General features: G+C 41.9%; 1 protein-coding gene across 1 annotated transcript in view; it reads left to right on the top strand.

Annotated features, from left to right (window-relative positions):
* Positions 1-25984, top strand: part of fgd1 (FYVE, RhoGEF and PH domain containing 1) — a 137940-nt gene that overhangs the window by 71194 nt on the left and 40762 nt on the right. Inside the window, exons 2-4 of the mRNA XM_060932446.1 lie at positions 23039-23251; positions 24378-24564; positions 24714-25374. Of these exons, the coding sequence (XP_060788429.1) occupies positions 23039-23251; positions 24378-24564; positions 24714-25374 (1061 nt within the window). The remainder of the gene's footprint in view (positions 1-23038; positions 23252-24377; positions 24565-24713; positions 25375-25984) is intronic.

The following is a 25984-nucleotide window of genomic DNA, read 5'->3' as shown; positions in this document are numbered from 1 at the left end:
TCCATGTCCATCTGCACCATGATCATATTAATATTAATCTCATGTAAGGAGACAAATGCATCCTAGCAACGGTTTGCAATGCAATGCAAGAAAGAAAAGAGTGAATAATCCTTGTTTGCAGTTTTGCTTGTAAATCCCTTCTGATCTCAGTGAGGGTTATGTTTTCAATCTGCACGTTGCATGTCAAAAATTTGATTAATATCTCGTGCAGCTTTGTTTTTATTTATTTATTTTTGCTTTTGACAGATTTTCTACTTGGTAGATGCGTTGTAGAGTCGTGTTTCTGGTGCACATTGAGGGAGGATGCAGGGATGCAGGAAGGATGCTATGCTGGCATCCAGGTTGCATGCAGTATGGTGTGTGTGTGTGCATGTGTGTGAGACAGAGTGCTGAATCTCAGGGAGGCACTATACTGCCATGGCCAACCACCACCCTGGTGTCTGCATGCATTTAAAGGTTAGTCCATGATATGATATGATATATGATATGATGCAGGCGCTCTGCTAATAACAAGCCACATGTGCTGTGTGTGTGTGTGATGGTTTCAAGTGGTCACGTCATGCATGCATGCGTCCGTGCATCTTGCAGCTGCAGCGTTTCCCATATCCTGTGCCACACAAATCTATAAATGTCCTGCAATGATGGGATACAAAGACACGATGCCCATGCTCCGTCTGTCGTGCCATGTTGTGGTGGGCGTCGCTGGTGTTTCTGTTTCCCGCTCAGCTAGTCATTCATTTCTCCCTTTTCAAAAGCATCACCATGGATATCAGTGTAGCTGGCCTACTTGGAAAAAAACAAAAAGCTAAACCGCGATCTTTGGAGTGCATGGTCTATTATTCCGCAGCCTTTCCCTTGAGTCATGGTTGCGTGAATGTCATTTTGATTGGTCAGCGTGTCGTATCGGTTACAATTGTTGACAGATGCATGAGAGAGTTGGAGGCTTAAATGTCACCGAGGGTCTGTCTGATCTTTGAGATCTTTGAGAGTATATCAGTGTTCGAGATTCAGACTGCCTAAAATCGGTCTCCATTCTGGGTTTGATTACCGTAGATGCCTGTTTTTTGTTTTGGTACTTGGTTATTGATGATCCATTTGGTTTATTTATTTATTTATTTGGCAGACAGTATATAGTTTGTCCAATCTAAGCATAAGAGTAAAGCTGGGATTTGAACCAACAACCTTCCAGTCACTAGTACAGACACAAGTCATTGATTTATGTTCGACACTGACTTCTGAAAGCGGCGGCACGGTGGTGTAGTGGTTAGCGCTGTCGCCTCACAGCAAGAAGGTCCGGGTTCGAGCCCCGTGGCCGGCGAGGGCCTTTCAGTGCGGAGTTTGCATGTTCTCCCCGTGTCCGCGTGGGTTTCCTCCGGGTGCTCCGGTTTCCCCCACAGTCCAAAGACATGCAGGTTAGGTTAACTGGTGACTCTAAGGTGGGGTTTACATTAGACCGTATCAGCGGATCATCAGATTAACGTTTTTAAAACGATTAGTGTGCACACAGCAACGCCAATACACGGATACGCTCGGCTCCGCAGGCATCCTGCGCTCCAAATCACTCCGCCCTGAACAGCGAGTGCCCTCTGGAGGGTGCGCACTCCGGCCCTGCGCAGCTCACAAAGCACGCGAGTGAAGTGCACGAGCAGTGATTCGGGACTGAGCCGCTGTGTGTGTGATCCCAGTGCATGTCGGGCATGCGCGTCACTTACCACTTGCAAGTGGAAGGATGGCAAGCCTAAAGACAATCATAACTACACAATGGGCAGTATTTGCATCAGTATTTGCAGTATTTTCATACTTTTATACTCTTTAATGAAAGGCGATACAAGGCGGAAGTCCGCGCCGTTTTTCAGCAGTCGCGTCACATGACCAACACCAGCGAATCAGGAAGGTGGATGTCACAGTGACGTTGTCCAATGAAGACGCCAGCTAGAGCTCAGCACAGCGTATCCGCGTATTCTCAATGTTTACACAGCACCGGACCAGACACGATCTGGACTGAATACGTGGACGCTGGCGGATTCCCGTTTCCCGGCGTTTCCAGGCGTTTTAATGTAAACGGACAGTGCATCCGCGAAGAAAACGAGACAGATACGGTCTAATGTAAACTTGGCCTATATTGACCGTAGGTGTGAATGTGAGTGTGAATGGTTGTCCGTGTCTATGTGTCAGCCCTGTGATGACCTGGCGACTTGTCCAGGGTGTACCCCGCCTTTCGCCCGTAGTCAGCTGGGATAGGCTCCAGCTTGCCTGCGACCCTGTAGAACAGGATAAAGCGGCTAGAGATAATGAGATGAGACGAGACTGACTTCTGAAAGCATCTGTAATCATATCAGGGAGAAAAACAAGCTGATGTGTTGACAGCATGGCTTTAGATCGAGCCATGTCTGAGCGCCGACTGTGTGTTGACTGTCCTGTTGCAGTCAATAGTGAGTGGATAAAAATAGCCTGCAATTTGCAACAAGTCTTTCACTTGCTGGAGACAAGATAATATCGAACGTGTGCTAACATTCTGTTTGTTTTTTCAAAGTGCGACTGCTGCATGAAAGCCACACAGCTTCCATGTTAAAAAAAAAAAAAGCTAAAATAAAATCCAGCTGTATCTACCATATCATGTGAAATGCTAATGATTACCTGGAAAAAATGTGTTTTTTTAAAAATGCACCAACACTACACACAGCTACATCGCACAGATATCACATCCAGATGTTTCCAAAATTTTCATGGTCAGTTAAAGGAGAACTGAAGGCAAATTTTTAATGATCAAAATTCTATTTCTCATTTTATTAAATATCGGAATGCGTTTTTGATCGCTATTTTGTCCCTGCTATAGCAAGTTATGAGTGTTTGAAATATGCTCTGTAATATATCAGTCCGTATGTCAAAGCAATGGGTGTAAACGAGATTCGTTGAGACCTGTGCGAGACATCGTAGGACGGAAGTAAAACGTACAGCGGAAATCAAAGCGACCGACATGTGCCAACGTTGTCAAAAGACGTGCGCGCCCGCTTTCGAATGCTGGCGTAATCAAGCCGGAAGTTTTGTTTGTTTTGATAGCGATCAGGAAAGTTTAGAATAAGTAGGCGGTAATCGTAATTTAAACTCGTTTTTGTGCAATAGTTCGTTTGGAAAACAGTTTTCAAAATGGCGGCGCTGACACCTGGCTGACACTTGACGTTTCGAAGTCTCGCACAAGTCTCGTGAAGATCGCGCGGATAAGCGACGCCTGCCGTGGACCGAACGAACTAAATTCAACATGGCTAAAAACTGAATAGGCCGACAAGTATAATATTTAATTGCAATTAGTTGCCAATACGAGTCACGATATAAGGTTACTAAAACCGAAAACGTAACTGAATAACACGTTAATTAAGAAATAAAGCAAGTTTAAAAATGACTTCAGTTCTGCTTTAAATTAGGTGGTGCAGGATTATACAGGATTCATGAAATATTCATGTAAAAGTCAGATAAGAAAGATGCCATGGTCAGCGAAAAGGATGGCATTTTAAAAAGGACCATTGAGCCAGATGCACCTGCCAGAGCAGCAGGTCGATTTTCTCGAATGAGTCAGAATCTATAGATCCTCACAGATAGAGTCAATCAGATGTCACAAGATGTCTGTGAGTCGGAGCGCAAGTTCACGGAACAAACAGCAAAACCAAAAGCAGAAAGACCGAGGCATTTCAAACATCTCTTTGAGGTTTTTCTGTTTTGCGTTTGTGTGTTTGCCTTAAAGCGACACTAAGGACAAAATTAGAACTTGTAAACACCAATACATCTGTTGTAACACACCAGTTACCAGTTTGAACACTGGGAAACCCTTCCTGATGACACAGCGTGGAGGTTAAAATACATTTTTGAAGGATTATCGCAGCTTTGGTGCATCTTTTCTTTTTCCACCAAACTCCTCCCACACAAGGGGATATAGACGACTGTGCACAAGTCTTAGACCCCATACAAATGTTGTTATCGATTTCTATTTGATGACTTCTACATTATCGAGTCAGAACAAAAACATTTTAGAGTTCCAAACATTCATTTTGTTTTCCAGCACAAAATTAAATGTTACAGGGGAAAAAAAAAGTTTGTATCTGAGCAGCATATTACACAAGAGAGCACTTTTCAGATTAAAAATGAAAACATAATGAAGGCTACTGGGTTTTGGTGCAAAATTAAGACGCGAGTGTGACAGTCAAAGACTACGTTCAGACTGCACCCTGAAACGACTCATATCCGATTTTTTTGCCCATATGCGACCTGTATCCGATTTGTTATTGACAATCTGAACGACACAGATCCGATTTTTTTCACATGCGACCCAGGCCGCTTGGATATGTGGTCCTAATTCCGATGCATATCCGTTATTTTCACATGCGACTGCAGTCTGACCGGACAGGTCGCATTCATGCGACCTACACGTCATCAGCAAGAGACAAACGTCACTATTCTGCGTTGGCTAATCCCGCCTCTTTGGTGGAAAACAACAACAATGGCGCTTTTTTTGTTTACGTATTACGTAGATGTGCTTATTACGTGTCAATTTGCGCATGCGGGACACTTTTGGGTCGTTTTCCGTTCATATTGGAGATCGCATACAAGTCTCATATAATTGGTAATGTGAACGGCCTAACAAAAAAATCGGATTTCACAACAAATCGGATATGGGTCGTTTCAGGTTGCAGTCTGAACGTAGTGAAAGTGTCCAGAAGAACTGTGGTTGGTTCTGGAAGATGCTCAGTAAAACCTACAGCTCATTTCTTTATAAAACTGCACTCATTGGACCTCAGGCTATTATTTATTGTAAATTTTTTTAAAGCAGAGGGTCGTCTCACACCAAACATTGACTTTGTTTCATTTATTATGTCTTACTGCTTACTGTTTATAGTATTTTTTTTATGTTGAAACATTTAATTTCCTTATTTTTTAAGCCATTTTTGGTCGACGGCATTTCTTTATATGTGCCTAAAGCCTGGCGCACACGGGCGACTTCTCATCGCAAGCATATTGCAATTTTTAGACGTTTGGAAGTTTCCCCTCTCAGATAGCTGCGTGTGCACGTTATCTGTGCGATTTGGAGAGGGGGATGCAAGTCACGTGGAAATCATGTGACTGCTTTGCGGGCGGGGATTGGCTTAGCCTTTGGAGGTCATCGCTTCATTATCGTAAAGACACGCACACGCGGCGACATCTCTGCAGCGAGTCAGCGGCTGGCGATTTTTGTCGCAGAATATCAAGTATGTTTGATACCTGCGATCTGTCGCAAGCAGCAAAAAATCGCCGTCGCAAATATCCGCACACGAAGCAATTTTTCACTTGCGTCAAAAAGTTGCATGACCAAGCGACGGAAAATCGCCCGTGGGCTTAAGACTTTTGCACAGTACTGTAGTACGTATGCTTTAGTTTTATAATATTGATAGATGCAAATCTAAAAGATAGAAAATCATGAATTCTGATAAAATAGTGAAAGATGCAACAGTGTATGTGTCTCAGAAATAAATAAATAAATAAATAAATAGCAGAAACTAAAAACAAAAAGAAAAAAATATATATTTAATTTTAATTCCTGATAACATGTACTGTATACTTTTTTTAACTTAATTTTTTTCCCCTTTTGATTAAGTGAAGTTCTGGTGCTGAATTTTGAGCATGCTGACATTTTCCAGGCTTTATTAGCACCAAATATATAAAGAACAAAAATACAGAGGTGTTGAGATTAGTAGATAGAAAGATGGCATCTTTAAGATATCCAAAATACCTCATTCTTGTGAAATACCTTAAAAGATGACGATGAAACTGTTTTACAATAAAAACAATCATGGTAAAAGTTGAACGTTTTCCTGAGATTTGTTTAAGAAAAAAATATATACATACAATATATTGTGATAAAAGGAAATGCATTTTAATCAGTAGGGTTTTTTTTTCTGTGAGTTGAAGCATCCTCTAGAAGGAATGCCAAAAACATGTTTGCTAAAACCGTGGCCTTCTTGGCACTCGTCTGCTTACTCAGCCGTTCATCTGTCTCCATTGTGGAGTCGTCTGAAGCCCAGTGCACTCAATCCTGTCTGCTCTACTGCTCCACACTGCAGAGGAATCTCTGGCTCTGCTAAACGCTTGCTTTCCTGCAGCTTCCGTGTTTGTCCTGTTTGCCCATGCATGAAAAGGAGTGTGTGTGGGTGTATGGGTGGGTGGGTGTTTGTTTGTGATTTTTGCTCTCTTGATTCACGCACAGCTTCTGATGGTTTGACCTAGAGCTCATTCGTGCAGCTCTCAGATTTTTACCATCATGCTGAGCCTCTGCATTCACTCACAGTAGATTACAAATATATTTGCTGTTCATCAAATCCACTGATTTTGTCAAGCAAGTAGTAAAAACAGGTGTGGACATTTCCATATACAGATATACGCTCACTGGCTACTTTATTAGGAACACCCATACACCCATCTGCTGTTTTATGCAGTTTTCTAATCAGCTAATCACTTGACAGCAGCACAGTGCAGCAAATCATGCAGATACAAATCAAGAGCTTCGGTTAATGTTCACAATGTTCAAACATCAGAATGAGAAAAATTGTGATCTCTGTGACTCATATCATGCTAGCTGAATGGAATATATCTGATATACCACTCAACGCCATCCATCCATTATCCATAACCGCTTATCCTGTGCAGGGTCGCAGGCAAGCTAGAGCCTATCCCAGCTGACTATGGGCAAGAGGCAGGGTACACCCTGGACAAGTCGCCAGGTCATCGCAGGGCTGACACAGAGACACAAACAACCATTCACATTCACACCTGTGGTCAACTTAGAGCCTCCGATTAGCCTGACCTGCATGTCTGGACTTTAGGGGAAACCGGAGCACCTGGAGGAAAACCACACAGACACAGGGAAAACATGCAAACTCCACACAGAAAGGCCCTCATCGGCGGCTGGGCTCGAACCCAAAACCTTCTTGCTGTGAGGCGACAGCGCTAACCACTACACCACCGTGCCGCCCCGACGCCAGCCAATATTATTTGTCATTCAGATCTGTGATGTATTTTGTATGAAAAATGCTAGTTTTTCAACACGAGATATTGAGCTTCATATCTTCAAGCTGACGTGTGAGTTTCTTTTTATTATATAGACGCATTCACACACAAAACACAAAAAGTCGCCAAATTTATCAAAACAATTCATCGATTCCTTCACGAGTGACATATAGGGAAATATGTCATGGTTGCTTTTCTCTATTTCCCGGATGTAGCTCATATGAAAAATACGACTGGCGTATTTCCCAGTAAAACACTTGTGTCCATTTAATATATATATATATGTTATTTACCAGCTGGGAGGTCCGTATCGTGAAATACCGTGACCGAGGTCTTGAAAGTACTGAGCGAGGCCCTCTGGGCCGAGGTCAGTATTTGAGGCCGAGGTCACGGTATTTCACCATACGGACCGACCTTAAGCTGGTAAATAATATATTTATTTTTTTCTTTACCAAATTCTAACAGAAAACGAGAGCGCCTGAAAGGCAAAACCGAGCCGAGCCGCCATTTTGAATCCTCATTCACAGCTGTCATGCAAATTGCTTCCTCCTCGGTATACAAGTGCACTTCCATGGCAGGAAAAAAACTACATTTTGCCGCCTATGTAGTCCCGTATTTATACAAAATTGAGTCATTCAGGATTCAGCCATGTTTTTGCTCGGCGTTAGCAACCGTTACAGGTTTTTAGCTTTCTCCTGAAATGTTTTCTTTTATTTTGTCTTCCTCAGGGTAGTAAAACTCGCTTTCGCTGTGAACGCTGTCGTTATCGCTATCCATGCTGTAAAATTAATGCTATTCTCCTGAGAAATGCTGGCAAAAATTTATAAGATTTTTGATAATCTTATAAATAAATCTTATAAAAAAAATTAATTTTGACAAAAAATTCGACTAAGTTTGTTGTTGTGAATGAGTGAGTCGCCAGAGGTCCGTAACCGGGGTGTGCAACTGGGGTCCGTATCGTACGATACGGACCCGCTCACCAGCCGATCAGAGCGCAGGATTTGATGGAAACCGGACCGCGAAAAAAATAAATAGCGCTATTAACTGTTTCACAATGTTATTGAATCTTAGTTAGTCCAGTTGTTATAAATGCGCTTTTTCCATCTCCATTGAGACTGTGCTAATAGTTTTGCACTCTATCAGGCTGTACCTGTAATACGTCACAAACTGTGGTGTTAGATCGATGATTTCTAGTTGTAATTTATTCTGACAGGAAACTAAAAGTATTTTCGAACTACCTACATGTGGACGTGTTGCTTATTCACAAACGAGAGTCAATAAAAACCTCAACACACAGCAGCTAGCTCACAGCTAGCTGACTACAGATACCTTTATTGTTATTGTAAACATACAAGATTCAGTAATTAATGCTGAATGATAAATTCTTGTTCCAGCCTGAAACAAGGTTAACTTACAGATAAAACTATTTGTTGGAGATAATATACAGCCTAGCTAGAGTTTAAAAACCCTCACTGTTAGTCAACTAGCCACCTAGCATCAGCTAGCTAGCTAGACTGACTGAGAGTTCAGTAGCTAATTACAGCAATCATCTCATCTCATTTCATTATCTCTAGCCGCTTTATCCTGTTCTACAGGGTCGTAGGCAAGCTGGAGCCTATCCCAGCTGACTACGGGCGAAAGGCAGGGTACACCCTGGACAAGTCGCCAGGTCATCACAGGGCTGACACATAGACACAGACAACCATTCACACTCACATTCACACCTACGCTCAATTTAGAGTCACCAGTTAACCTAACCTGCATGTCTTTGGACTGTGGGGGAAACCGGAGCACCCGGAGGAAACCCATGCGGACACGGGGAGAACATACAAACTCCACATAGAAAGGCCCTCGCCGGCCACGGGGCTCGAACCCGGACCTTCTTTCTGTGAGGCGACAGCGCTAACCACTACACCACTGTGCCGCCCTTAATTACAGAAGTAATATCATTTATTTCTCCTGACACAATTCTTGTTTTTTCCCCTTTCTTTTCATTTTTCACATTAAAAAAAATTCTCACACACTGCTCGTTTATTTAATACAATGGGTTTGTTGACCTGGTTGCTGCTCAGTAAGGAAGTCCTACTGTTTGAATGCTAACTACTGTAGACATGAATGTTAGCGTTTTGCACCAGATCTCTGACAGTTCAGTCGGAGTGTACTGTATTTCTGTATCCCTTTTACTCAATCTTCTTTTAGACTGAAAGACCTGCATGGGAAGTGGAGCATGAAATTATCAGTCAGTCAGAAAGAAATTTCACTCTATAACTAGCAGGTCGTTGTGCATGTTAGCATTGTGTTAGCATGAGGCTACTCACTGAGAGGAATTTATAAATGTACTGACTGTTTCTGAAATACAGGACTGTGCAAAAGTCTTCGGCATCCTGTTTTTATTTTCCCATACAGACTTTGTTATAGATGTCTATTTTATGACTTCTACATTATCGAGTCAGTATAAAAACATTTTACAGTTCCAAATGTTTGTTTTGTTTTCCAGCACAAAATTAAATGTCACAGAAAAAAAAAATGCCTGTATGAGCAGCATATTACATAAGAGAGCACTTTTCAGATTAAAAAAGAAAACGTAATGAAGGCTACTGGGCAAGGGCGTAGGTTTGGTATGATCATTGGTGAGGACATAAACCCAATTCCAACCCCCAGTGGCGTCAACATTAGAGGGTCACAATATTTTGCCCCATTGTGTTCCACCAAAAGAATGTCCATCATCTCTCCAAAGTCCAGACTTTTAAAATGTAAAGTTCAGAACTGTAGTAATTCATGAATAATAATAATAATAATAATAATAATAATATGCAATTCATTTGATTAATTGCGAATCTTGCATGTGATGATTAACTCATTCTAACAATTTGCAAATGTGTTTTACAAGTGAATAAGTATCAAATCGGATTGTTATTTACATGCCACACAAACTTAGAAAACAGTCATACTCATATGTTGTCGTTTTTACACAGTGAATATGAACTGTTGTTAAAGGCCCGGTCCCACTGGCTGATGGACACAAAACGTATGCAAAAAGGACACAGCGGACGAGCAAAATTTCGGGGGTGGCTCTATCCGTTTTCATCCGCTCCAGAAATGGACAAAATTGGCGAAAATTTGTGAAAACAGAACGGAAAAGAACGGACGTGGGTAGTATATAGCGGGGATGTTAAACGCATGTTCATAGGAAGCCTAGCGGATGAAAGCGGATGGAAGTGGATGACAGCTCCGAAGGGGTTACCGGTGATAACTGAGAAGCGGACGCATAGCAGAAAGAGCGGATGCATAGCGGATGAAGGGGATGCATCACGTACGCCTAACGGAAACAAAGGGGATGTTGCGCGGATGTATATCGGATGCAGACCGATTATCCGCTAGGTGTCCTCATACATACTTTAGACATACTCCAGACATCCTAAATATACGAGATACATCCCAGATATAAACGCTTTGTCCGTTTTGAATACTTTATATACGAGATGCATACGCTTACATCCTTTCTATTTCCGTGCTACTAACGATGAATAGACGTTTCATGTACCTTATCTTTCCTCCCTCTTTCCGTTTTCAGCTGCAGCGGATGTGAGTTGCGAGGATGCCCAGAGGATGCAGAGAGGATACAGCAGACGTTTAACGGATGATAACGGACATAGAACGTTTGTTGCTCGTATATGTCGCGGATTTACATCGTACACGGCGGAAAGTTCATCCGTTCTAAAAGTTTTGTGCAGCTCAAAACTTTTTGCGCGGATGAAATCACAGTGGACGGATGCTCGATGGATAGAGCGTATGAAGCACGTATGCAATGAGTACACAACGGATGCATAGCGTTTTCCAACGGATGGCAAAGATTTTTTTATGTTTTACATCCTCTTTGCATCCGTAAGTGCAGTGGGACCGGGCCTTAACTGATTCATTTTACAAGCTAATCTAATGTTACATTCCTCAAGGACAGTTTGCTAGCTTGCTAGCTAGCAGCCGGTCACTGCACTGCAACCGCACTTGCTAATTGACATGGTAGCCAAACTTGCTTGCTGTTTTCGTGACCATGCCCCAGAGCGAATATTCATGAGCAAATTTTGCGTGGTGTTTTGCCCAGTGGAAACCGACAGTAACCATTTGTGTACCGCGCACGGAGAGTGATTTTTTTCTTCAATCAGAAATATTGGTAGGGACATATCAGCCGTCGTTTGATATTGGTAGGGACATGTCCATGCCATCCATCCCCAATTCTACGCCTATGCTACTGGGTTTTGGTGCACAATTAAAGGAGAACTGAAGTCATTTTTAAACTTGCTTTATTTCTTAATTAGCGTGTTATTCAATTACGTTATCTGTTTTAGTAACCTTATATCGTGACTCATATTGGCAACTAATTGCAATTAAATATAATACTTATCGGCCTGTTCGGTTTTTAGCCGTGTTGAATTTAGTTCGTTTGGTCCACGGCAGGCGTCGCTTATCCGCGCGATCTTCACGAGACCTGTGCGAGACTTCGAAACGTGAAGTGTCAGCCAGGTGTCAGTGGCGCCATTTTGAAAACTGTTTTCCAAACAAAATATTGCACAAAAACGAGTTTAAATGACGATTACTGCCTACTTTTTTCAAACTTTCCTGATCGCTATCAAAACATGTTCAGTGCTTACTTTAGATCTTTACACTTTACCTTTTGCATGTTGACAGTTACCCTATGTTGTATGCAAATAAGGTACGACGTGGTAAAGCGACAAATCCAAACAGTTGGCTTGAATGATTTCTTGGACCAATCTTATGATATGTAAAGTCTGACTTTTCTACAGTTCCCTGTTTACAACAGTGAGTCCCCATTGCAGCATTTGTCACATATCCAGCAGAGGCAAATTACAAGCGATGACTATTTGCTTGTTAGTGTGAACATCTTTGTTATTTTTGTTTTGTTTCCACCTCATCTCTTACTTGGCCACACCCCTCGAGAGGTTTATTAATTTGCACTAGCAGCGCTGGCGCAAATTGTTACTCTCACTCAGGATCTTTCTACATTCTTCTCTTATTATTATTATTATTATTGTTCTCCTAACGTTTTTAGGACGCTTTTTTCCCCTCAGTTTTCAACCAATCATCACAACATTTCACATGAAGAATACCTCTGGGCTGAATTAAGTTGCTATGACTTTTGGTGCTGATCTGGATCACTGAACTGAAATGATCCATGAAAAATGGGCTTTTTTCCTCATTAAGTGTCGTTCTCTATCTCTTACCGTTCCAGATTTATAGGGTACGGTGACCAGACGTCCCGGTTTATAAGAGCTGGCACAAATCACTGTGACTTTAGTCACAGTGTCTATCTAGTTCTTCCTCTTCTTCTTCTTCTTCCTCTTCTTCTTCTTCTTCTCCTAATGTTTTTAGGAAGCTATTTCAAATTCTGTACAGCTGCTTTGCAACAATGTTTATTGTTAAAAGCGCTATACAAATAAACTTGACTTGACTCGGCTATTTCTCCCTCAGTTTTCAACCAATCATCACCAAATTTCACATGAAGAATACCTCTGGGCTGAATTAAGTTGCTATGACTTTTGGTGCTGATCCGGATCAGTGAACTGGAATGATCCATGAAAAATGGGCTTTTTTCCTCACGAAGCATCATTCTCTATCTCGATCTATTCTCTATAGGGTACGGTGTCCAGACGTCCCAGTTTATAAGAGCTAGCGCAAATCTTTGTGACTTTAGTCACAGTGTCTATCTAGTTCTTATTATTAACCCCCCAGCATAGAATGATATATAAAGCTATCGCTCTGTCCGTCTGTCCGTCCATTTGTCCATCCGTCCGTCTGTAAACATTTTAGTTTCCAGAGCATAACTCAAAAACTATGAGGATTTTTTTTTTTCACGAAAACTCAGTTATGTTAAGTGACGAGAAGAGTTGTGCCTTTTGACATGTTGGGATTTCTGTGATTTTTATTTTTTCTGTATTTCCATGGCAACCAGTTCAACTTAGGAGAATTTGGAGTGGGGTTTCATGTGGGGGCTGGGGGGATATGTCATCTCCTGATGACTCTTGTTATTATTCTCCTAATGTTTTTTAGGATGCTATTTCTCCCTCAGTTTTCAAACAATCATCACCAAATTTCACATGAAGAATACCTCTGGGCTGAATTAAGTTACTATGACTTTTGGTGCTGATCTGGATCACTGATCTGGAATGAGCCATGAAAAACAGGATTTTTTTTTCAATCACTTATAACTCTGTCAATTTTCGTGATTTAAAAAAAAAAAATTCACTTTTTTTAAATTTATAGCAAGGGAGTAACTTTGATTTTGACATTGGTGGGGACACAAAAGTGATCCAAGGCAGAGCTTCCGAAAGGTGTTTTTTTTTTTCCATTAGCAATCATAATTTCATGTCATGCAGATCTTATTGCCTCAGCAATACTTTTATGAAGGGTTTCCATACATCAAAAGGATTTTGTTGAGTTTTTAAAGCTCGACAGAAACCCTGCACTTACATTCTTGACTTTGAAGAAGAATGAACAAATGTCTCGTTTCTTGGGAGGGGGGCTGTCATCCATGATACTCAAGTCAGCATGCGAGTCGTAGGGCAAGCATGCATGGACATCGAAGTCCAGCTCAATTTGTAGGCTGACGGAGAGTGGGGGGTGCGTGGGGTAGGTCAGGTGTGTACGTGTGAGATACGGGGGGTTGATGGGCGGGTAGTCACGGCTGCTGTGGGAAGTGTGCTGCTTTTACAGCAGATGGAGTGACAGCTGGGATAGCCAACCATGTAAGTTAGCGAGAAACAGATAGCTAATCAGAGAATGTATATCTACGTTAGAGGGGGGATTATTAGCAGTGTCATACATTTAACCCTTTGTGCGCCATATAATCATTGCTCAGGTTAGGACATCGGTTTTATTGATCGTGATTACACAGTAGCGGCTGAATATTGGTAGGGACACATCCCTAGCATCCCTACCCAAAATTACGCCCTAGATTTATAGTAGCAGGGCACAACTTTTCCTCACTAAGCATCATTCTCTATCTCTTACCATTCCAGATCTATAGGGTACGGTGACCAGATGTCCCGGTTTGTAACAACTAGCGCAAATCACTGCGACTTTAGTCACAGTCTCTACCTAGTTCTTCTTCCTCTTATTATTATTATTTTCCTAACCTTTTATAGGACGCTATTTCTCCCTCAGTTTTTAACCAATCATCACCAGATTTCACATGAAGAATACCTCTGGGCTGAATTAAGTTGCTGTGGGTTTTGGTGCTGATCTGGATCATCGAACCGGAATGATCCATGAAAAGCGGGATTTTTTCAATCACATAACTCTGTCAATTTTCATGATTTTTTCAATCTGTTTTTTTTTTTTTTTACTTTTTATTTTTAACAGCAGCAGGGCTCAACTTTTCCTCACTAAGCGTCATTCTCTATCTCTTACCATTCCGGATCTGAAGGGTACGGTGACCAGACGTCCCGGTTTGTAACAGCTCGTGCAAATCACTGTGACTTCAGTCACACTCTCTATCTGGTTTCAATTCCTAATTCTTGAGTCGTGATTGTTTACTCTGGCGCCAGTGTAACCAGTGATTCATAAATGAAAGCATGAAAGTTGTGCGTAAATTCTTATTCAAACATTATATCATGATTGCACTCAGAGGTATTCGGTTCAAGTTATAGATTTATGAATTTGTGATTCATCACCTGACACTTTTAACGTGGCATTTATTTGTGGTAACATTGGCAGAAAGATAGCTAGTAAAACACACAGCTTTATAGAAGGCAGATTAGAAGACTGTAATTTGTGTTTTCTGAGAAAGAGCAGACAGAGACCATGGAATGAAAGAGAGAGAATTTATCCATCTGTTTAGATGTTTGAATGATGTAGACTGGTCTAGAGACTGCAAAGGAGGGGGAAAAAAAGAAGAACAAATGGAAAATATCTTTCCTCTGTCTGCTTTTTGATGACTATGGAACAATATGTCTGATGCGTCACATAAATTTTCTCTAAAGGTTTATACTGTATTTTATAACTTTGATTTATAATGCTTGCTTTGTGTTTGTATATTTGAAGGTGTATAGGATTACGACGATGCCTTGTTTTGTAGTCGTGCGTGACCTTCCATATTGCATTTCAAAAGCGATGCTGCATCAGCTGTGAAAACACTTGATGAATGTGGAGCACGTGTTTGTATATATAAATATATGCCCTGCAAAAGCCAGCATTCAGAGCACAAATATTTCTCATATTTCACCTAAAATGGGCTCGTCGACCAAAAATTGTTGTTCGCATTCAATCTAAACATTCTCACGCCGCCGAGCGCTGGAGTATTTCAGAGAAGGTTTGAGAAGTACAAAAAGGAATAAAATAAAGCGAACCCAGAAGACACTGAGCGGTTGAGATATCCTGCGGCTGGGAGAGCTTTGTTTTTCCCCTCCTCTCCTGTTTTTTTCTCTTCTCTTCCCCTTTAAGGCATTTTAACGGAGCATGTGGAAGTCATTTCAGCCTCCTGCCTGCAGAAGTGGGTACGAGTGTCGTCATATGGAACCAATTACCCCTGGGTAATGGTACACATGCCAGATTTTTTTCTCCTTTAAAAAAAAAAAAATGCAACATCACACGAGTAGTCTGCACACCATCCGACCTGTCTGTGGCACTTTTTAAAAAATTCCATGCCAGATTTTTTTTTTTTTTCAGAAGGCATTTGTACGTTTTTTTTGTTTGTTTGTTTTTCCAGGGGATTATTTTAAGCTGGTACAGCTCACTCCAGCATTTCCTTGTTCTTGAAATCATTATGCGACGGGAGCTATGAAGTGTTGGGATTGATTGAGCCACTAAACAGGCAAATCATAACACAGTATGGCTACGCTGTAGGCCTAACACACTGACCTACATAATCCACTCCAGACACACGCATGCACGCAAGCAGCGTTTGGCATTCCGACCGTTCAGGTTTTCAGCTTAAGCCCCTGTTATAGACCTAAATTTCATGGAAATGGGCCTGGCTGCTGAATTTGAAATAGGTGTACTGTAAATAAATAAACTCTTAGATTAATAATAATGCTGTCTCTTGATTTTTACGTTTTGAATGTTGGATTTTTTTTCTTTCCTACATTTGTGTGCAAAACTGTGTTGCTTGAAAAACATATCAAATGAATGTCGTACAAGCTGAGTGATTTGATGGAAATCATTATCTCTAGCCGCTTTATCCTGTTCTACAGGTGCCCCTTTTCCACCAAAGCAGTTCCAGGGCTGGTTCGGGGCCAGTGCTTAGTTTGGAACCGGGTTTTCTGTTTCCACTGACAAAGAACTGGCTCTGGGGCCAGAAAAAACGGTTCCAGGCTAGCACCAACTCTCTGCTGGGCCAGAGGAAAGAACCGCTTACGTCAGCAGGGGGGCGGAGTTGTTAAGACCAACAACAATAACAAGACCGCGAAAGATTGCCATTTTTAAGCGACGAGAAGCAGCAGCTGTACAAACGCGGAGTCATCCATTATTATTATTGTTGTTGTTGTTGCTGCTGCTGCTTCTTCCGCGTTGGTTTTGCTTCGATATTCGCGCAAAGGTTTATGCAAACGTAGCGACGTAACTGACGTATACAGCGACGTAATGATGTATACAGCGACGTAACTGACGTATACAGCGTCGTAATGACGTGGCACCGCGAGCTATGGAAAAGCAAACTGGTTCTCAGCTGGCTCGCAAGTTGAACGAGTTGTGAACCAGCCCTGGAACTGATTTGGTGAAAAGGGGTAAGGGTCGCAGGCAAGCTGGAGCCTATCCCAGCTGACTACGGGCGAAAGGCGGGGTACACCCTGGACAAGTCGCCAGGTCATCACAGGGCTGACACATAGACACAGACAACCATTCACACTCACATTCACACCTACGCTCAATTTAGAGTCACCAGTTAACCTAACCTGCATGTCTTTGGACTGTGGGGGAAACCGGAGCACCCGGAGGAAACCCACGCGGACACGGGGAGAACATGCAAACTCCGCACAGAAAGGCCCTCGCCGGCCACGGGGCTCGAACCCGGACCTTCTTGCTGTGAGGTGACAGCGCTAACCACTACACCACCGTGCTGCCCTTGATGGAAATCATTGATGGTAAAAAAAAAAAAAAGTTGCAAACAGTGATTAAGGGGCCCAAGCATGTCTCGTCTTGTGATTGAATGAGGAAATGTACAAGTTATGACTTCATCCTTTTTGTGTGTTCTGTCATGAAATTGTAATTTGTGTAATGGATGTTTTTCAAGTTTATTAGTTTCGCGTTTCTCAGAGTAATAGGAGCCTGTTTTAGATGTCAGATCCAGAGCATGAGTTTAAACTGGATCAAAAGCTATTGGTCGTGTTTAATCCAACCCAAACACTCTCGCTGTGTGATAACGCTGTCGGGATTTTGCATCATTGCATCCCAAAAGTTATTCCACCACATATCTTAGAGAACGTGAAAACGTCTCAGCTGTCAGGAAATATTTCTGTAAGACTGTAATCCAAAGTGCATAGCAAATGCATTTATCAAAGCGAGTTTATTTGGCTTCGCATTTAAATCATGGGATTTCTTTCATCTGCTGCTTTTCTGTGTATCACCCCAAGTAGCAGCCAGTGAGCAGAAGAGACGTTTCTTATAATCTGAGCTGCTCTGTTTACACTGAAGTCTGAAAGAAGTGTAATGTTTATGACAACAGCAGAGAGAGCGAGAGAGAGAAAGAGCTTTAAGAGAACTGTGTGAAGGGTCTGAACGTAGTAATAAACGGAGGTTTAGATATTACAGGACTGATCAAAAGCAAACTAATTCTTCCATCAGATGCTATAATGCATTTAATTTTATCCACATTCACTGGATATGAGCAAGCGTGCGCTCTGATTGGCTACTCTACCACTAGGATATCAGCTCATATACCGTGAGTAGAGAAAAACAAAATGGCAGAGCGTGTTGCTGAACCAACTTCTTGTTAACACACTTTGAAAGATGATTTGCGACAGTAATCGTGGACACTTTTGTCATTTTATCGAGTCCAAATTGTATCACCGGGCGCACTAGTAGAGCTGTTAGCGGCCGCCATTTTGGATTTGTGTTTCCCCATTTCAGATCATGTGATCGAGTCTGAGAAGGTCCATTTCATTACGTCATAATAAAAATCATTCTATTCTATCTACATTCACTGGATATGAGCAATCGCGTGCTCTGATTGGCTACTCTACTACCAAGTTATCAGCTCATACACCGTGAGTAGAGAAAAACAAAATGGCGGCGCGCATCAAGTCAGATATATCACTTTATCAAGTATTTAAAAGAAACAGAAATAGCTAAAAGAATACAGTTCCCTGTTTCAGTATTTCCTGCTCCACACTCCAGCCCAGTCGGTGGCAGTAATGCACCTTTAAGTTGGTTTGCCAACCACCAGAAAAACCCAAAAGAAGAAGAAAATGGCGGAGCGTGTTGCTGAACCAACCGAGGACGAAATAAAAACTCTACTTGAAAACAAAACCCCAAAAAGCAACAAAATATGGAATGAAAATGTGTTTGTAAGAACGTATCTTTTATTTTTTATTTTTCAAGGATTATTATTATTATCGCATTTTTCGCAAATTGCTCCTGTCATTTCGCCGGCTTGTTTACATTCTAAACGGAAATTATTTTGTCGGACATTTTTGTATAAAGTTTTTATTCATTGAATTTGCAAAAAATGAAACCAAAAAATGCTCCGTTTCTCAAAATCCAGTGAATGTGGATAGAATAAAACAGTTATTCCACTCAATCTTGTCATACATGGTTTATAGACAACTCGGTGCTACGCGCCTCGCTGGCTATCAGCTCATGTACGACTCGATTTCGTGGAATAACTGTTAAATATACACCCAGAAAAAAATTTAAATATTTAACAATTATTCACTGAAGGTGAAGTGAATATCTGTGAATAATAAGCGAGACAAAGTCAAGGTTATTATTCACCGATAGTCACTGAGCCTGAGGCAGATAATTGTCTCATCTCATCTCATCTCATTATCTGTAGCCGCTTTATCCTTCTACAGGGTCGCAGGCAAGCTGGAGCCTATCCCAGCTGACTACGGGCGAAAGGCGGGGTACACCCTGGACAAGTCGCCAGGTCATCACAGGGCTGACACATAGACACAGACAACCATTCACACTCACATTCACACCTACGCTCAATTTAGAGTCACCAGTTAACCTAACCTGCATGTCTTTGGACTGTGGGGGAAACCGGAGCACCCGGAGGAAACCCACGCGGACACGGGGAGAACATGCAAACTCCGCACAGAAAGGCCCTCGCCGGCCACGGGGCTCGAACCCGGACCTTCTTGCTGTGAGGCGACAGCGCTAACCACTACACCACCGTGCCGCCCGCAGATAATTGTTTTATTATAAAAACACAGGTGATTATTTAAAAAAAATAAATTATATTACAAATCATTTATTTCAATCTTCAAAAGCAGCATGCAAATGTAATAACAGCACAGCGCAGACTTGTGTCACTTATCGACGTCAACTCAGATAAGGCCACACCAATTTAATTAGTTGGTTCTCGGATTTTTTCAGGAAAAATATGAAGCGAGCGCGCGAAATAAAAATAAAAATTAAAAAATGCTCTGATGGTAAAATTAGCGGTGGAAATAGAGGGCTTTCATAATAGAGAAACAAAACAAAGACAATGCATTATTGTTACACATTTCATATGGCTCTTTTAATAGCTTATCTTATTTCCACCCATATGCATTCAGGGCGAGCTCTGGCTGCACGTCTTTTATCAGGCAAACCAGTAAACAGATAGGCTAAATAAACGATTGAATTACAGTCAATTGAACATCTACAATGCACAGAAAAAAAGATTTGACCAGGAGTAGGCTACTTCTGATGGCTAAATACTTCGAATGATTTTTTTTGTTTGCCCCTCACATCAATCAATGAAATATATAAATCAAACCCACCTCCACAGAGTTGTAGTCTAAGTTGGCACATCGCAGGGTAACAAGCTCACGGCATCTTGAGTACAACTTGCAAAGTTTTCCCCCTCTGGAGTTTCGACACACCTGTGAAAGATTTTACGCTTCTGTTCACTGAATATCCTAACAATCACAAACAGGCTTTGCAGGATTCCCCTCCACAGGCATGTTTCTTCCACAAGTCTTTATCTAAAGTGAAAGGGGCGATTTGATTGGTTTTCAACGTCACGTGACCTCAACCTTTAGTCGATTTCGATTTTTTTTTTCATTTTTCATTTTCTTCAAGCGGCGATTCTGAGAACCAACTAATCGTATTGGTGTGGCCTAAAATACTTTGTTTTGAAATCGTTAAAATAAATCACAGTTAATTCCATCTTACCTTTGAATAGTTTTAGACCAAACATTTAGTGCTTTTAGGAACAGCGTTTTCTTTCATTACTTGTAATTCTTCCTCACTTACGGTGACTGAGCGATTGGCCGCCATTTTGCCGAGTCACTCGAGGTGATTATCGAGAAATAGTGTGAATTTTTCGACCAATCAGCGCATGCGATTTTCTATAATCACCTAGGTAAAGCATCTTAAAACCGAGGTTCCAACATGTGTGGTTTAGCCGTAGCATTTACTTTTGGACTCGCTTTTCTGCTTTCTCAGCTAAAGTAATGGTTTAAATGCAAATTAGAAATTGTCAGATGTAAAAGAGATTCACTGAAGGAGAAAAGACACATAAAAGTTCAGGTAGTGTTTACTTTCCGTTCACAGCGGAACGTCTGTCTGATCACAGAAGGCCTGTGATCTATTTGGTGAGTGAAAAAATTCAGAAGTTGCTCATTTTGAACTAGTAGTCAGACTGGGTACTGTTTCCTCTGTGTTTTGTTTCTGTTGCTGACTAATTTTACTATTTACTAGTTCAATAAAAGGTTATTTGGTTTGTCTTTTTTGGGGAACCCATACAGAACCCTACAGCGGAGAGATTCTGTTTCTGACAGGGTTACAGTGGATCATCTAAAGAACTCATGAGGAACCCTGATTTTGTAGCAGTGTTTACTGCTGAAGAACAAAATGTGTTGACAAACAGTTTCAGTTTTACATGAAGTATTGAGAAATGAATGATATTTCAACATTGTATGCAAAAGACTGATCTCTCTCTCTCTCTCTCTCTCTCTCTCTGTAATTGTCTCTCTTTCTGTAATTCTCTCTCTCTCTCTCTCTCTGCAATTGTCTCTCTCTCTCTCTGTAATTCTCTCTCTGTAATTCTTTCTCTCTTTCTCTGCAATTGTCTCTGTAATTCTCTCTCTCTGTAATTCTTTCTCTCTTTCTCTGCAATTGTCTCTGTAATTCTCTCTCTCTGTAATTCTCTCTCTTTCTCTGTAATTGTCTCTCTCTCTGTAATTTTCTCTCTCTGTAATTCTCTCTTTCTCTCTCTCTGTAATTCTCTCTCACTCTCTGTAATTGTCTCTCTTTCTGTAATTCTCTCTCTCTCTGTAATTGTCTCTCTCTCTGTAATTGCCTCTCTCTCTCTGTAATTGCCTCTCTCTCTCTGAATTCTCCCTCTCTGTAATTCGCTCTCTCTGTAATTCGCTCTCTCTGTAATTCTCTCTCTCTGTAATTCTCTCTCTTTCTCTGTAATTGTCTCTCTCTTTCTGTAATTCTCTCTCTCTCTCTCTCTCTGTAATTGTCTCTCTCTCTTTCTGTAATTCTCTCTCTCTCTCTCTCTCTCTGTAATTGTCTCTCTCTCTCTGTAATTCTCCCTCTCTCTGTAATTCTCTCTCTCTCTCTCTGCAATTGTCTCTCTCTCTTTCTATAATTCTCTCTCTCTGTAATTGCCTCTCTCTCTCTGAATTCTCCCTCTCTGTAATTCTCTCTCTCTGTAATTCTCTCTCTTTCTCTGTAATTGTCTCTCTCTTTCTGTAATTCTCTCTCTCTCTCTCTCTCTCTCTCTCGCTCTCTCTCTCTCTGTAATTGTCTCTCTCTCTGTAATTGTCTCTCTCTCTGTAATTCTCTCTCTCTCTCTGCAATTGTCTCTCTCTCTTTCTATAATTCTCTCTCTCTGTAATTCTCTCTCTCTGCAATTGTCTCTTTCTGTAATTCTCTCTCTCTCTCTGTAATTGTCTCTCTCTCTTTCTCTGTAATTGTCTCTCTCTGTAATTTTCTCTCTCTGTAATTCTTTCTCTCTATATATAATTCTCTCTTTCTCTCTCTCTCTGTAATTCTCTCTCTTTCTCTGTAATTGTCTCTCTCTTTCTGTAATTCTCTCTCTCTCTGTAATTGTCTCTCTCTCTGTAATTCTTTCTCTCTCTCTCTCTCTCTCTCTCTCTCTCTCTCTCTCTCTCTGTAATTGCCTCTTTCTGTAATTCTCTCTCTTTCTGTAATTCACTCTCTCTGTAATTCTCTCTCTCTCTCTCTCTCTCTCTCTCTCTCTCTGTAATTGCCTCTTTCTGTAATTCTCTCTCTTTCTGTAATTCTCTCTCTCTCTCTCTCTCTCTCTCTCTGTCTCTCTCTCTGTAATTCTCTCTCTCTCTCTGTAATTCTCTCTTTCTGTAATTCTCTCTTTCTGTAATTCTCTCTCTCTGTAATTGTCTCTCTCTCTTTCTGTAATTCTCTCTCTCTCTGTAATTCTCCCTCTCTCTCTCTGTAATTGCCTCTCTTTCTGTAATTCTCTCTCTCTGTAATTCTCCCTCTCTCTCTGTAATTCTCTCTCTCTCTTTCTCTGTAATTGTCTCTCTCTTTCTGTAATTCTCTCTCTCTGTAATTGTCTCTCTCTCTTTCTGTAATTCTCTCTCTCTGTAATTCTCCCTCTCTCTCTCTGTAATTGCCTCTCTTTCTGTAATTCTCTCTCTCTGTAATTCTCCCTCTCTCTCTGTAATTCTCTCTCTCTCTTTCTCTGTAATTGTCTCTCTCTTTCTGTAATTCTCTCTCTCTGTAATTGTCTCTCTCTCTTTCTGTAATTCTCTCTTTCGCTGTAATTCTCTCTCTGTCTGTAATTGTCTCTCTCTCTTTCTGTATTTCTCTCTGTAATTCTCTCTCTCTATCTCTGTAATTCTCTCTCTCTCAGGCCCATCCACATCTAGTCCTCGGCTCCTGACTAAGAGTCTATCTCTGGAGCCAGGCCCGTGTCCAGGAGCCCATGAGGCCCCTCAGCGGCTCTGTTCAGACCCCGGGCCCCTGGGACTGCAGCATTGCAATGGCACAAGCGAGAACGAGCCTCAAATCTCCCCACCTTTACCCCCTAAAACACGGCCGCCATTACCCGGTCCTAAACCACAAGGTGGGTCTCTCAGTCATGTTTGTTAAAACATTTTTTTTAAATGTTTACAATGTTTGCTGGATTTTATTTAAATAATAAATCACTTGAGAGGGGTGTGCTGTTACAGGAAAATAATCAGTGTCCAGATGGTGTGATGAGTTCAAGTTCCCACCCTGAAGCGTATAATCTTCCGGTAACAGCATGTCCCAAAGTGCATTATTCCCCTTATTGAGGGGTCGCAATTTGCAACCGTAATTATTTCAATGACATAACAAGCAATCCATTGTACTTTTTATCTGTTTATAGTTATGTTTAACGTTGTGGAACGTCTGTGAAATAAGTAGAACATTATTAAAAACTTGTAATAGTAATATCAGATATTATTCTATCCATATTCACTGGATATGAGCAGTCGCGCAATCTGATTGGCTACTCTACTACTAGGATATCAGCTCATATACCATGAGTAGAGAAAAACAAAATGATGGAGTGTGTTGCCGGAAAAATGTCTACTTGAAAACAAACCACCCCCCCAAAAAAAGTACCAAAAAAGCAACAAAATATGGAATGAAAGTATTTGATGGTTAGAATGTTTTTTTTCAAGAATTATTATTATTATCAGCGCATTTTTCACAAATTGTTCCTGTCATTTCGCCAGTTTGTTTACATTCTAAGCGGAAATTATTTTGTTGGACGTTTTCGATAAAGTTTTTATTTATCGAATAAATAAATAAATAAATAAATAAAAATGCTCAGCCCTGTGATGACCTGGCGACTTGTCCAGGGTGTACCCCGCCTTTCGCCCGTAGTCAGCTGGGATAGGCTCCAGCTTGCCTGCGACCCTGTAGAACAGGATAAAGAGGCAAGAGATAATGAGATGAGATGAGATGAGATAAAAATGCTCCGTTTCTCAAATTCCAGTGAACGTGGATAGAATAAAACAGTTATTCCACTCAATCTCGTCGTACATGGCTTATAGTGAACTTGGTGCTACGCGCCTTGTCGGCTATCAGCTCATGGAATAAGTGTTAAATATAAAATCTGGTCCAGCAATACTGACCCTGTCTGCATGTCTAGGTTAGATATAGTAACATGACCTGGTTCAGACTTCCAATAGCGATTGCTTTATTGATTTCGTCTCGCTCAGTGCCCCCGAAACCACCACATCTCCAACAACAGAGCGGCCGCCGACCCCGGCCTCCGGACAAACCCCTGCCCCCGCCTCCATCTCGCCCACTCCCAGCAGACCCTCGCCAATCACGGACAGGCCTGCCGCGGGCCGAGGGAAGCTCCTCCCCAACGTGTGTCCTGTCACTCATCGAGAGATTTGAGAGGTGAAAGAGCATCACATCCTTCCAGCATCATTTTTGCATTTTCGCTGTTTATCCTTCCAGAATGTAATTATCACATTAATGTCAGGAACACGTTCATGTGACACATTTCCAGTCTTATATTACTCTAAATATTTTTACTGTAATTTCAGGGAGCAAATCATCATGGTGCCTGATATCACAGGAGGAGTGATGTGCATGCCGAGGGTACCTGAACCACAGCCCACTACGGACGCTATTTTACCCTGCACTTCCCTCAACGAGCCCATGGAGTCTCCTTGTGTCGAGAAAGAAACAGAGGAAGAGGAGGAAATTAAAGAGGAGGAAGTTAAAGAGGAAGGGGAGGTACAGGAGGACATCGAAGATGAGCTGGGAGCCTCCTGCGTGGAAAAGCGACTCTCCACAGAGTCCGGCTACGGCGCCTCTGACAGACTCCTGGACGCAATGGAGATAAGAGACCTCGGCCAATCAGAAATTCCCCCTGACCGCTTGTCCCTTCCTCCGCAGCAAACGGACGCTAAACTGGCCAATCGGGACAGCGGCATTGACAGCATCAGCTCTCCGTCTCACAGCGAGGAGCTGTGCTTCGCCGGCGATGACCGAGAGGTGTGCATGTCTCTTCCTCGCCTCTCCTCCTCTTCCTCATGCGGATGTGTGGAAGGAGCATCAGGAGAAGGAGCCGTTGCTGCCGTGGAGGAAGGAACGAGGGATTCGGAAGGAGACAGCGATTTGGAAGAAGGTAGCGGCGATGAGAGCGAGAACGCCATGGCCATACAGTCTCAGCCCAAAACGGAGAGACAGGACTCTGTAGAGGTGGGTTTCGTTCTAAAACTGTCAGTAGAGATAAGAGGCTTTAAAATAAATTCTGGGAATTTGAATGAATTTTTGATATGGGAATAAATCATAAATCGTATTATATATTGGCAGCACGGTGGTGTAGTGGTTAGCGCTGTCGCCTCACAGCAAGAAGGTCCGGGTTCGAGCCCCGTGGCCGGCGAGGGCCTTTCTGTGCGGAGTTTGCATGTTCTCCCCGTGTCCGTGTGGGTTTCCTCCGGGTGCTCCGGTTTCCCCCACAGTCCAAAGACATGCAGGTTAGGTTAACTGGTGACCCTAAATTGAGCGTAGGTGTGAATGTGAGTGTGAATGGTTGTCTGTGTCTATGTGTCAGCCCTGTGATGACCTGGCGACTTGTCCAGGGTGTACCCCGCCTTTCGCCCGTAGTCAGCTGGGATAGGCTCCAGCTTGCCTGCGACCCTGTAGAACAGGACAAAGCGGCTACAGATAATGAGATGAGATGAGAGATTTTTCACAAATTGCTCCTGTCGTTTCGCCGGTTTGTTTACATTCTAAGCGGAAATGATTTTGTCGGATGTTTTGTGTCAAGTCTTTATTCGTCGAATTTGCAAGAAAAAAAAATGCTCTG

Source organism: Neoarius graeffei, chromosome 10 (genome assembly GCF_027579695.1).
Source record: "Neoarius graeffei isolate fNeoGra1 chromosome 10, fNeoGra1.pri, whole genome shotgun sequence".
NCBI classification, from domain to species: Eukaryota; Metazoa; Chordata; class Actinopteri; order Siluriformes; family Ariidae; genus Neoarius; species Neoarius graeffei.
This window is presented reverse-complemented; position numbering and strand designations above follow the sequence as displayed.